This window comes from Cuculus canorus, chromosome 2 (assembly GCF_017976375.1).
Source record: "Cuculus canorus isolate bCucCan1 chromosome 2, bCucCan1.pri, whole genome shotgun sequence".
Taxonomy (NCBI): domain Eukaryota; kingdom Metazoa; phylum Chordata; class Aves; order Cuculiformes; family Cuculidae; genus Cuculus; species Cuculus canorus.
The window spans coordinates 88028570-88042643 of NC_071402.1; the positions used below are offsets into that span (position 1 = coordinate 88028570).

At 39.6% G+C, this 14074-nt stretch overlaps 1 protein-coding gene across 3 annotated transcripts in view; it reads left to right on the top strand.

Moving 5' to 3' along the window:
* The window catches only part of MYLK4 (myosin light chain kinase family member 4), an 86913-nt gene that overhangs the window by 52574 nt on the left and 20265 nt on the right, over window positions 1–14074 (top strand). For 2 of the 3 annotated variants that reach the window (XM_009569540.2, XM_054058853.1), the window contains exons 1-3: window positions 409–2008; window positions 12951–13017; window positions 13515–13974. In XM_009569540.2, coding sequence (XP_009567835.1) covers window positions 1349–2008; window positions 12951–13017; window positions 13515–13974 — 1187 coding nt within the window. In that variant the 5' untranslated portion in view covers window positions 409–1348. Of the gene's footprint in view, window positions 1–408; window positions 2009–12950; window positions 13018–13514; window positions 13975–14074 lie in introns of those variants that run through there. The other variant, XM_054058854.1, reaches the window with a different exon arrangement.

A 14074-nucleotide genomic window follows, 5' to 3' on the forward strand; every position in this document is an offset into this window, starting at 1 on the left:
GCAGTCTGGCTGTTTTACAACCAGCTGACTGACTTTATGTGTGGATTTCTACAAGAGGTATGGCACAAGTGCAGAGTGACCTGTGTGTGGTCAATCTATGGCATTCATTTGTTTAAGGTAGCCTTTTCTTTGTAATTCAGAGGCAGCCTTTCTCCATCAATGTGATCCATACTAAACTGCTTCTTGCTCATGTGGAATATAGTTGACTTGAGATGAGAAGTTCTGGTTTTATTCTTTTCTTTTAATACTGTTTTTACTTTTCTAACTAACCTGAAAAATATTCAACAATTCAGACCTACACCTGGGAGGAACCTGTTCCCAGTCATTGTGTTTATTCTTCATCCAATGTTGTCTCTCTGAAAGAAATGAAGGCTTTTTGCAAAAGCAAAACTTTAATAAACTCTTTGAGTTACAACTGCTAATCACCGGTTTTGAGACATTTACTGGCAGGCAAGCAAAGCAAAGAACTGAATCACTCTATCAAGCTTTGTATTTTGAAATTTGTATGACCAGATCATAGTAAAACACAACAGCCTCTTCATTTGTGGCAAATTATAACAGTCTTGATAAATATAGAAGTCAATGAAGGTGTTTACTATGAAGATAATTGCTTGTGTATAAAAAGCTGGCTATGTGGTAGCTGAAACATAAGGTAGAAAAAGGCAATCTGATTTTCTCAAATATCTGCATCGCAGTATCTCCTTCTTCTTTTACTTTCTTTAAAGTATTTCGTTTTTTAACCACTCTATTGACGTGCTGCCTGGCATAATAAGCGTCTGAAGCAACAGAGGTTTTAATCAGAAAAGCTCACCTTAAAACATAGTAATTTCAAGTAGCAATATTCAAGGTCCCAGTAAAGACCCTTATTCTCTTCAGAGGAGGAATCACATTACGTACTAGACTTTTGAAAAGCAACAGCACCACTGCCAAAGTATCTCTACCCTTAGAGACTTCTCACATATCGTGTAGCCTTTTTGCTGTCAAATTCCATTGGAGTGCAAATAGTTTAGTCCCTGCTAGGGCTGATGTCATTGAACTGAGTGCATTTAGGATGTGCATCTCTATATTCACTTCATTTGGAAATAGATAGATAGATAGATAGATAGATAGATAGATAGATATCCATAGAAAGAAGAATGGATCAAAGGTGTTTTTCTTCCTAAATAATTTGAGTGTCTCTTTCCTCTGTTTTCAACAAATATATGAGAGCGATTTATAAACTATTTTTGCTGGAGTTGACAAACTTGGCTGTGTATCTGAGCAATCTGGATGGAAAGCCTTTGCAACTGATATTGTCCTCAAGCAGCTGATCATCAGAGCATTTCCTTTCCCTCCCCAAACCAGCAAAATGACCACATCCAGCAGGCAGAGCTCTTCTACGTCTATGGTCAACAACTTGGCCAAAATATTTGATCCAAATCCTTTGCAAAACCAAGGGCCTGATAATGGAATGGAACATCCCCAAATTCTTCATGTTGCAAGCAGTGATGTCAGCACTTCTGAAAGTTTTAACATCATGGATAAGAAGTTTGCCTCCCTTGAACAGAAAATAGATCAGCTGTTGACTCTTCAGGACAATGTCCTTATGAAGCTTAACAGCGTTTCCCATGAAGTCTGTTGCATTGAAAAAGACATTGAGATTGTAAAGGCAGAAACATCTGAACCTGGATTAAGGATGGAAAGAAACAAAAATCTGAGAAGTAATAAAATGAAGAGGCTTTGCCTTAAAATGGAAAAATCTCTTTCTGATATAAACAGGAATGCAGAGCGGCAGGTTAAAAGACTAGATGGACTGGAACAAAGTGTTTCTGGATTACAGAAGCTTGTAGGGCCTTTGGTTGAGAAGGTTAAAACATTAGTAATCCATAATTCAAGTGTAAAACGCCATGTTCAAAAACGTAAACTTTGCAAGGCAGGAGATTATACGAAAGGAGCTGGACATCTTTTTAGGATGCAAATTTTCTCGGAGACAACAGCTGATGACCTGCGCAAGAGAAAAAGTGAAAAGGTGAGCCCAGGTTTGTGTTTCATGTTGTCAGGAATAGTTGCAAGCTACAAATATCTTTTGCTACATGCTTAGCTTTTGCATTTTGTTAGCATTTAAGAGAAAGCAACCAATATTCTCTAAATATTAAAACTATTAGAAAAAAATGAGCAATTTTTCAGTGGAAAAGAGATAGAAAATCTGCTGAGTGATAAATTCATTCATTTCTTCCTAATAATTTCTTTACAGTTGTAAAACATAAACAGGGGTCATTGGCATGGATGACAAAGATTGACACAGATGTCAGGAAGCTTGGATCCTGGCCATACCTTTTACTGTGATCCTCTTCGGATTTATAATTATCTGGGGGTATCAAATTGCTGCAGTTATTATATGCAGTGGGGTCTAGAGCTTAGTGAAACTGATAAAAATCCTCCTTGGGTCAGGTCGTGTACACATGTATGTCCTTTATTTGAACACAACTTAAGTGTGCTGTTCCAGTCTGGTATTTCTGCTGACATAGAGAGGGAGGGAGGTACTTCTAAACTGGGATCTGAGGTAGAGTTACTGTAATTGGAGCTACAGCTTGTGTAAACTTCCTCAGGGGAAAAAATGCCTATGTCACCGTAATGGGAGTTTCATCGTGTTCTTTACAGGTCAGATTAGAAGACCACAAAAATCTCTTGAAAGGCTCCATTGATGTTGATAGGCTCTTGTAAGGTAGTGTAAATAGTCTATGTTTGGTAAAGAAGCCCAGTAGCATTATAAAATCAAGGAATTAAATAAGTTTGTTGATATTTAATTGACCTACAGAGAACCAAAAAGGTTGCCTTTCATATAATTTTCTGCTTTCCCCCCCTTTTTTTTTATGCAAAACAGTCACTTACAGGCTTTGCTTTTGATGCATTTAAAGAGTAATTTTTGAGTTTGTTTTCCTAAAGTTTTTGAGCAGGAAAAACATTGTGTGAAGGAATTATTGGAAAAGGCATTCCTTGAAAAAAGAAGCAGTCAGCATTACTTGGACTGGTCAGGTCGGCAAATCAGGTGCTTTTCAGCTTTGTTACTCCTAGGCAGCCTCACCTCTCAGGTAGGCAAGAAGCATTTGAGACATTATAGGAAATATAAAAATAGTGGTCAGTGCTGAGTAGCGTCTTATAAAGCTCTGTCAGCTGAACTGGCTGATCTGCTACTGTGTAAGGGTATAAAATATTCAGCCCTCTTTCCAGAGCGTCATTAACCGAAGGGAAAATCTTCTGCCCTATGAAAGGAGACTGACAACAAAAGTGATTTTTACTGGCCTTCCTTAAGCCTTGGGCTCGTTTCAATAAAGGAGTTTTAATAAAAGAGAAGGTTTCTTCTTTTGTACCTTTACTTTGATGAGCAAAGATTGTTTATTTTGAGCATGTGAGTTTAAGGCTTCTTTTACTTTTCTAAACATCAGTGAAAACGTCTGACATAAAAACCCCATCGCCATGAGACCCATGGGTCATCTCTGCAATCACTGCAGTTTGTGGTACAGCTCTGTCTGGGTGAAATTACATATTCATCTACACTGTTAATAAATATTAATTGAATCAGGCCTGGGATGTTAATGAACTGGCACCTCCTGGAGGTCTGAGTAGGTGTGAGGCTCTCTGTGCTAGAAATGCAGGCTAAGAGAAAAGAGGGGACTGTGTGGGCTGCACTAATGAGTTTGTGGGAGCTGATGGTTGTGGTGAAAGGAGCAGATCAGTGCTCCGGGGAGGCCACAGAGCCTTTTTCCCAACAGCAACTCTATTTGTAATCCCCTCACTGATTCATTTTTGTTTAGGCAGACTCTCAGCAATGTTGAGTGGACTTGGTAGGAGCTTGTCTAGTATAAGAGCTTAAGTAAGGTGACATAAGCGTGTCTGGAATCGCGCTGATGGTATTACTACATTGTTAATATTTTGTTTGTTTTATGAGATAGCATACATGTGTTAGCTTGTCGTTACCTTCCTCTCTGTGTGTTTGATTTATTAGTAAAGAACCATCATAAAATTATCGAGCTATCCTGTGAACAACAGCTGGTTTTAGTAAACACTTAGTCATCTTGGGTTTAAGTAAAACCAGACTTGGATTCAGCCCTGCGTTAAGAATAATGGAACACAGTATGATACCTTTCAGTAGAGACTGCTGAGATAGGCTGTTAATTTAGTAGGAGCCAGTATTTACCTTCATTCAGGACAGAATGTCCTCTGTCTGAGGGGGTAGGAACAGCATCTCCGAGGAAGTTAGTGAAAAGATTGGTCCATGAGACACTGCAAAGTTGATTGCTTGTGCCTCTGCCTGCCATGCCTTCAAACTGGATTTACAACAGGGGTTTCAAATTGTTGTGACAGAAGCAAAAAGAAAAGCAAAGGAATAAAGAAATAGGGGATCTCACTCTTGCAGAGTTTTACATCTGGAACATACCACTGATACTTGGTGGCATAGCAATGAACAAAATGACCTGATTATGCAGAAACCAATCCTTGCTTCTGTTAACACAATCCTTGTCACTGTCTCTAGTCCCTACCTCATGACAATTTTGAACAATTGTCAATTTGACAAACCTTAACTGCCTGCAGAAGTGCTGGCATCCAGGCAGTAAGACCAACATCTCCTTTATGCAAGATGGTCTGTGTATGGCAACACTGAGCAATCCTACTATCACTTTAGACATACACAGTACTATTCTGTTTCCTTATGGCTGTAAGCAAGGTGATCCATTTGCTACTGCTAATTTGGAAGGACAGTACCTGCTTTTATGCAAAGCTGCAAATGGTCAGAAGTTTTGGACTATTTGCCTGTCATCCACCTTACCCCAGGTACAAGCAAATGCCACCTTTTAGTTCTAATGGCTGAGCCCTCTAACAAATACAGCCTGGTTCTGCAAAATAATCCAATCATTCTTAATTACTACCCTGGATACATCTGGATAAAGTAGTAGATTGTGTTTACATATTGCTTAATCACCTGCCTTCCCATCCTTTCCCCTTTGGAGAGGCACTGCTCTTTGCTTTATTAATTTCAGGATTGCTTTCTAGTGTTTCCTAACTTGCTTATTTTAGAGAACCAGATTAAGCAGGGAGCAGAGGAAAAGGTAGAACAAAGGGAAGGGAAGAAGGGGGATGGGAGAGAGGTAAAGAGGGGGAATCATTCTTCTCTGAAGCAAAATTTCTGATTTTCCTACCTTTTTCTGACATCCTGAAATACCTTCACTGCCTCATACAGAAGGCTAGTTTATTTCTGCTCTGGGTTGGAGTTATAATATTGTGTAGTGTGCGGATACTCCAAGCTTTGTTAGTGTGGTCAAATGTCTCTCAGCTATTTTCCAATGAGTGCAGTGTGACTCTATCACCACAAGGTTGAGCAGAGTAGCATGTATTACTTGTCATTTTAAGTTATTTTCTTGCTACTACCACCTAGGGAAATCAACAGTTCTACAGTGAGAGTCTTTAAAAATCTTGAGGTTTTCCTCAAACTCACCTTTCTAAGTAGTCTGTGATAATCCTGCTGTGAAATGACTCTGTAATTCTATTTTCAGTCCTATTCTTTTTGCTTATAAAGAAAGGGGTAAAATAATACTTCACTTATTTCCTCCAAATTAAACAGTTTAGGGATCCTATACTATTAACCTGCAAATACTCACCTGGAGAGTCGGAAAATCCCTTTTGTTGCCATCGTAAAGTGAGTTGCCTGCAGGTTGCTGTAACCTCGGTCTCCTGCTATTTCTACAAGCTTTGCCATAGGACTAATAACTATTAGCAGTTTGAGGGTGTTTCCCACACTAAACACACCCCAGCAGTGTGAGCTGTTCTTTCTGTCTGAATCCTCTGTCCCTCCTGCACAGGTATCACACTGCAATTACAACTTACTGGCTGTTTTAGTAGGAGTCTGCAATGAAACTGCTGTTTGCCACCTGTGTTTTAAGATTCGTTCAGCCTCAGTCTATAATCATTCTTCTGATTCCTTCTATTTGCCTACAAATACTAACAGGCCCCTTATGCATTATTTAAATTCTCTCCAGATTGGCCGTGTTCTGTGTATTTTTCATATTACAGCCAAATAGGCAGGAACTGTTCCATTTTCTTTTTTTTTTGTTTGTCTGCAAGAGTTTCTGGCATCCTTGGTGTTTTTGAGAGTAGAGGCTTAACACAGAATTTCAGCAGACGGGTTGTCGATTGCTTGGGCAATGTAGCCAGTTGGCACCTTCAGCTGATGTTCTACTAGGGAATGCTCTTCTTCTCTTCAGGACTGATACCTTTACTTAAATATGTTCTTGGTAGAGGTATTCCAGTTTTTGAGTAAGCTATAATATATTGGAGTTATAATTCGCTCTGTGACTTTGTCTATAAAACCGATATATTTTCTCCAGATGACATTTTCATCTTGTTTTGCCCTGTTCTCTTCTTTACTGACAGCCATGGAAGGTTTTTCATGCCCTTTCAATTCAGAATGCTATTTAATTTTGCTTTCATTTAGCCTCAGAACTTGCTCTCTGCTTTACAATGTTCCCTGGTAGGATCCTGCCCCACGCACTGCTGTTGCAGTGCTTCTCTTTTTACAACTCTGAAGAATGTGTGGAATCAAAGCAGGCACAGCTGACTTCTAAATAACCTGTTTGCCACCTTGAATGGCTTATGAGCGTGACACTAATGCCTATGTGTTACAGCAACTGTTTTAGGAATCCATTACAATTCCATTGCAAAACTAGGGAGACCTCATGATGAAGATGAAGAGGTAACTGAGAAGGGCAGGAGAGCAAGGCAACACAGGAGTCTCCACCACACTTGCTTTTGATGACAAAGTTAGCTGCTCTGGAATGCAATTAATTTGGTGCCATCCTGGCAGTATCCTGGGTTTTGCACACACACATGCACCAGTCGGGAGGAGCAGTGGTGGCTGGCTAAGCAGCAGCAGCAGAACCTGGGAGGAGTTTCATCACACTCCATTCGCTGGGAGCTGCTTGCATGGTGAGATGCCACAGGAGAAAGTCTGTCTATAAAGGATAAATACAGAGATCTTTCTGCTCCATCCTTCCCCATCCACCCCTTCTTGTTAAATTAAGTGTGTTATTAGGAAACTTGCATTTCTGGAGTCCAATTTAAAGTGACTCATCAAAACTGCAGGGAATGATTTCTGAAGTTTGTAACCCGGTATGATCTCATGCTTAGTTCAGATAAGCTGGTAAAGCTGAGGAATGCTCTCATAACAATGAGACTACTTAACTGATATTGTAGCAAAATATTGCCTGAGTAGTTTGAGAGAAGGGCGGTTTAAGTCTGCAGTTATAAAGATCTGCCACTGATTTGGCTTTCAAGCTGTATTTTTTTTCTCTCCTTTCTCTCACTGGGACAATAGTTGAGCCCACTTTAGCCATGTAATGATAATGGGGAAAATGTGGAGAATATCACTTAGAAAGTTTTAGGGATATGGCACAGGTTCATATGAGGCACGTGTGTACCTCTGAAGCACATGGCATTCGGTCATTCATCACAAATGCAAGGGCATTAAGAAGTATAGAGAAGGGGTAGATGTGAGTCTATCTACTATCTTGGTAAGGCAAGCAGGCAGAGTCCCCATGGTTGTGCTTGCCTGATGTTGCCTTTGGTTTGTTCAGGTGAGAAATCAAAACTGATAGTAACAGGTGGATTTGATTTCCCAGATGCTGTGAAAGGACATGTGTCAATGCCAGGTAACGCTGAATGCTCTGGTTTTAGGAGGTGGCACCCTCAGTATCAAGTGCACGCTCAAGATGACAAGATGACACCAAGTTGGGAAGGAGTGTTGGTCTGTTTAAGGGCAGGAAGACTCCACAGAGGGATCTGGACAGGTTGGATTGATAGGCTGAGGCCAATTGTATGAGATTTAACAGGGCCAAGTGCTGGTCCCGCACTTGCGTGACAACAACCCCATGCAATGCTACAGGCTTGGGAATGAGTGGCTGGAAAGCTGCCCAGGGGAAAAAGACCTGAGAGTGTTGATTGAGAGCTGTCTGAATATAAACCAGCAGTGTGCCCGGGTGGCCAGGAAAACATATAGCATACTGGCTTGTATCAGAAATGGTGTGGCCAGCAGGATCAGGGGAGTGATTGTCATCCTATACTCAGACCTGGTGAGGTCATGCCTTGAAAACTGTGTTCAGTTTTGGGCCCCTCACAACAAGAAAGACTTTGAGGGGCTGGAGTGTGTCCAGAAGAGGACGATAAAGCTGGTAAAGGGGCTGAAGCACAAGTCTTAAGAGGAGTGGCTGAGGGAACTGGGATTGTTTAATCTGGAGAAAACGTGTCTCAGAGTTGCTCTCTACAACTGCCTGAAAGGAGGTTGTAACAAGGTGGACGTTGGTCTCTTCTCACCAGTAACAAGTGATAGGATGAGAGGAAATGGCTTCAAGTTCCACCAGGGGAGATTCAGATTAGATATCAGGAAAAATTTCTTCACCAAAAGGCTTATCAGGCACTAGAATAGGCTGTCCAGGGAGGTGGTTGAGTCACCACCCCAGGAGGGATATAGAGTTGTGTAGATGTGGCTCTTAGGAACATGGTTTAATGGTAGAGTTGGCCCTGTTAGGTTTATGGTCAGACTTTATGATCTCAAAGGTCTTTTCCAACCTTAACAATTCTATGATTCTATGGATTGGTAGCCTCATATTTGTTGGTCATTTTTACAGGCCTCCATGTATTCCAGAGACATTAATATTACACCGATCAATTTGAGATAAAAAAATCTGACTTCAAAGCTTCTTGTGCCTTATACATGTCATACGTGATGCATTCTCCCACATGCCAATGTGGAGGTACTAGGAGCATCCACCATAACATGCTCAGCTGGCAAAGCCTGTAGCTGATTTCTGACTGTCAGTGAAATGAATACATCACAAAGCTCAAGTCTGTGGGGGTGGAAAAACCTGGAACTGCATCATGTTTTGTACCTACATAATGTCAAAAGGTCTACGAGACATTCTCCCAACCCCTCTAATTGGCTCATCAGTTTTCAGCTCTCCAGGTGTATCTCTTAGCTCCAGCAGGGGAGGTTCAGATTGGACATTAGGAAAAACTTCTTCACTGAAAGGGTTATCAAGCACTGGAACAGGCTGCCCAGGGAGGTGATTAAGTCACCATCCCTGGAAATGTTTTAAAGACAGGTAGACGAAGCTCTTAGGGATATGATTAAGTAGTGGACAGGTTCAGTTGGACTTGATGATCTCAAAGGTCTTTTCCAGCCTAGGGATTCTATGATTCTAAGTAACTTAATCATGTTGATAAATGGATAGTGATCAGGTCTTACACAAATCCAGGATATCTTGCCATAACAAAGATCTGAAAAGTATCTTAAGAACATGAGAAAGAGATGCTGATTAAGAAATGTTGTTTGGGCATATGCAGCTTTTTCTTACTCAATATTGGCTGATTGAAGTTGGCAATAACGTCTTGACATCAAATGAAATGTGATGGGGTGATAAAGGACCTCTAATTAAAAGGTTGGGTCTGCTTCATGAGGCCATTCATTTCAAAAATTTTTGCAGCAGGAAAAAAAAATCAAAGAGTTTTATTAGGTGAATAAAAAAAATCTGAAAGTTAGCTAGGAAAACATTCCAAGGGTAGGACGGCTACAGTATAAAGAAGGAATTTAACTAAGTACAGCTCATTAAAAATGAGTCAGATGTCTATAAAAAAACATTAATTTCTCTCTGCATTTCAAACTTCTGTTAAAATATATTATACTTTTTAATATAATTGCTTATTGCTTAATTTCTACAGGTTTCATAATGTACTTTCTAAGTAAATTTATATAATTTCCAAAAGTGTACTGAAGTTTTGAGTCTCTTGCATTATTTTGTTATCACCACATGGGCTTTTATTCTTTCTCTGTTACTTAGGGTCTAGCAATGGTCTGTATGAAAGAGCATATTTAAGTCTGGAAAATGTATTTTTGGAGACAATACTAAGTTGCATAGGTATAAACACCTTTTTACTTCGGTATATTTTGTAGGATCACTATGCAACCTTTCATATTTAACCTTCCATGGAATATAAATGAAAAATTCAAAGAAAGCTTTGGGCTCGTATGAATAAAGAAAGTGACTGTAGTGTTATAACCCCATTTTGCATATTCAAATCATTAAAGAAAGGGGAAAAGATAAGCTAGAGGTTATAGAGGTATAAATTTCACTAAGAAATATTGATTCCCATAGTTTTAGAAATTACAGACTGGAAAAAGGTATATGCCACCAAAGTTTGGGAAGAATAAAAAATAAATCAAGTCCCATAAGAATTAAGTTCAGAGGATCCTTAAGAAAGCACTGCTAACAGACTGAAGGAAGAGGAGTGTTGTGAAGAGTAGTCAAGTGGGATGGATGTCATTGATGAACCACCACACCTTTAAGATGAGATTTTCAGAGGAGCATGATGACCTTGTGTGCTCCCTTAAAGAGGCTGGCCTGACTGCCTGGGATCAGACATCCTCGAGGCACACACCCCTGGCAAGCTACAAGGAGGTTTTTGTACGTCCTATGGTTGGGCTGGAAGGGATCCATTGCCTCCGGTCAGGTCCAGAGAACCTGGTGCAACCCTACCCTTTACAGGGAAGAAATAATGAGCAATAGTTCATGTTTTTATGGCCAGGTCAAGAACTGACAAGTTGAAACCACATATTGCTACAATAAATACAACATGGAGAAAACTGTGATGCTTATGTATAGACTACCTATATGTCTACAAATAGTTCCATATCTATCTATCTGGGCATTAGAACAGATTCCCCAGGGAAGCTGTGGATGCCCTGTCCCTGAAGATGTTCAGAACCAGGCTCGATGAGGCTTTGAGCAAGCTGATCTAGTGGAAGGTGTCCCTGCCCATGAGGGGGGTTTGGAACTGTATGATCTTTAAGTTCCTTTCCAACCCAAACTATTCTATGATTCTATGACTCTATGATTCTGTGATCTAGTCCTTGTCTTTGTATTTTATTCTAGAGCACTACTGACACTATCTTTATTGCAGATAGCTACATTTATTGATTCTGAAGGATAACAGTAAACATTTCATTTGCATTCTTATTTTTTCTCATTTAAATTAGTATGAGCTCTCCTGTTAAAATCTAAAAGATCAGAAATTATGCTTGAATAAACATTGTAGTAATTTATGTAACACCCTGGCAGTTTCAGATATTCAGCATCGTCCAGTGTTCCGCCAGAAGGATTTTCAAAGCTGGCTTCTGTATTTCACACCTGCAAACTACGGCAATATTTAGTAGGAAGCACTGTGTGACTGCAATTAATTCTGAATGTAGAAGTGAAATCTGGCCCCAAGCATCAAAGGGCTTGGAGGCCATTCCTCTGGTTATTTGCTCAGCTGACTGTATTTGGTCAGAGCTGATGTCCTCAGCGGTACAGTGAGTTTGACATACTTACAGGAATCCGAGTGCATTACTAATTGCGGTCACATTGCAGAATGAATAAGTCTGAGGCTTTTCCCTACTTCTTTTAGTGCTTTTCACCATTAAAAAAAAAAACCACACAGAATGAGCATTGGTTTATTCCCTGTGATCCATCTGGAATTGTGACATTTATATTTAAGTTCTGCATGAACAAGGCTCCAATTCATATTTCAAGGGTACTTACCTAGTTGTATTTAGGCATTTTTCATTTTGCAGCTTGTGGCTTCCTGGGAAAAACTGCATTGCAAATAGATGTCAGTTCAAGTCCTTATGCTCATATTACGGTATCTTTGTCCATTGCAGATCAAGAATTTCTGAAGAAATCCTGCTGAAAGCCTTTCATGCAGTTTCATGCATTTTTCTCTACTATTTTTGCATCTCGTGAAATCTCCTCTCCCATGAACTCAGTGTTTATAGCAGATACACATTTCTTTAATATCATGTCTATTTCTATATAGCCTGATGAAATTAAAACCCAAAAGATAAAGCATAAACAGTGCAGAGGGTTTACAAGAACAAATGTTTAGTAGTAGGACTGATTCAAGCCTTGAGTACAATATGAATAAGCAGTGGGAATGCATGACTAAGAGACTCAAAATTAAGTGCATGTCTTGTGTATTTTGTTTAAATATGTAGTACTCTGCTTCAGCTGGTATCTCAAAGACCAGAAGTAGGCTTACTGGAAAATATTTGAAGGTATCTGCGTTTTTCACTCCCTGTGGATCTATTACTAATGATTATTCCAGTTTCATAGTACTATGAGAGAAAAAAGGCAGATGGAAAAGGAGAACCAAGCAACAACAGTCACCATGATTTACTCTGGTGGTCATTGTCTTACTACAAGTCTAAGAGTGGCCAATGAAAATGCATACTGAGCCATAGGTATATGAATAAATAATCATGAAGGTAACAGTAGTAGATTTTTGGGAGTAGTTGGCTTGATATAAAGCACCTCTAGATGTCACTGTAACATTGTAAAATGTAGATAAGTGAAAACTACAAAGCTGACACTGTAGTTTATATGCTCTGATTCCTGGTAACTGTTTCAGTCAGTCTGTAATAAATTATTGCATCATTAAAAATGCTGTTACCAGATGTTGATTAACAGCAAAAAACTTTTTGAAATCTGTTAGTAGAACTGTTACTGAACATTTTACTAGAATATTAAATATTCCTAGCTTCAGTTTAACTTTGTTTTAGCAGCCAAAGCTAGTGTAGGGCAACAGCTCATTTCTGGATGCTTTTTTTTTCTTTCTGTTCCAGAGGCTCCATCCTGATCTTTTCTGGGCTATGTTTATGCCAACACTGATGTTGATTACAACTGAGATAATTTCTCTTGCTTTACAATGGTACCAATCTGATTAGCTTGGTAGTACTTAAAATAATGGAAATAATTTGCAAGAAAAGTGTTGAGTTAGAACGTGCAGTACTTGGATTTGATGAAAAAAATCAGGCTTCAGTTTCATGAGGAACAATACTACATGAACACTGTATACACCGACTAATACATCAATTGCCTTCTCCACAGGTAATCAAAGAAAAGTCACATTTGAATGAGACGAGAACAAAAGAGAAGAAGCCACCAGATTCAACAGGTTAGAATATCTTTTTTTCTGGTTAGTTTCTATTTGCTAAGTGTACAGATACACAGAAATAGCCCTTGCTCTCCTGAGCAGCTCCAGTGAAGTTGCTTAGGTTATGGGTGTGCCCACCAGCATAAGTGAGAATTGTCTAAACAACATCATCCTACTTTTCACATGCCTGTGCACACAATGGCAAACTGCTCAAAAAAAGTGCTTTGCATGAGGAGTTTATTAACCTTGACTTGGCGGATAATAAATTTGAGCGAGGAAAAATGTTTTATGATGCTGTATCTGAGAGGAAGAGTTTGTGATCCATGATATCCCAGTTCTGGTGGGGTAGCCTTCTCTCACTTAGGAGATATTTACATTGACCTTGAAAGTGGGAAATGAAAGCAAGTGCCTACTTTAAAATGCAACAAAAGTTATGCTGAGTGTGCACCCTACTTTAATATTGTTGCTGACCATCAGAGGCTTACTGATAGATTCCTTGGTAATCTGTTCACTTACAGAGGGGGCCATCCAGAAGAGACAGTCCTGCTCTCAGGAAGAAGTTGATAAGCTCAACAAGGAAAATGAGAGGGAAAGTTCTGTTCTGCTTCAAATGGATCCTCCTAAATTTCATACTGAAGGGCCAGAGAAGAAAGGAGAAAGTCTGGCTTTTGAAAGCTATTCTAAATGCAGGAGAAGCTCTGTTCAGAAATCCTTCACTACAGAAAAAGAGCAAAAAGAAGGTGTTGTTGATGATGCCTGTGAACGGATAACTGATCAGGAGATAAAGAGTGAGTCCCCAGCAGGTGGGGAGAGGAAGGAGGAATCTCAGGTGTCTAGAAATGAAAGACAAGAGGAGAAGAAGGATGAAGGAGAGGGAAATGCTGGTAAGAGTGAAAAAGAAGTTGAGGAGCCACCAGCTCCTTCCCAAAATGAAGATGAAGCAGGACAAAGCCACGATCAAGAGGCACCAGATGGAAGGTAAGGTCTGAAGCACATTCTCAAGGGACCTATGCTTTGAAAAAATGTGTAAAAATGTGAAAAAAGTCCAAGTTCCATGTCAAATTGGCTGGTTAATATA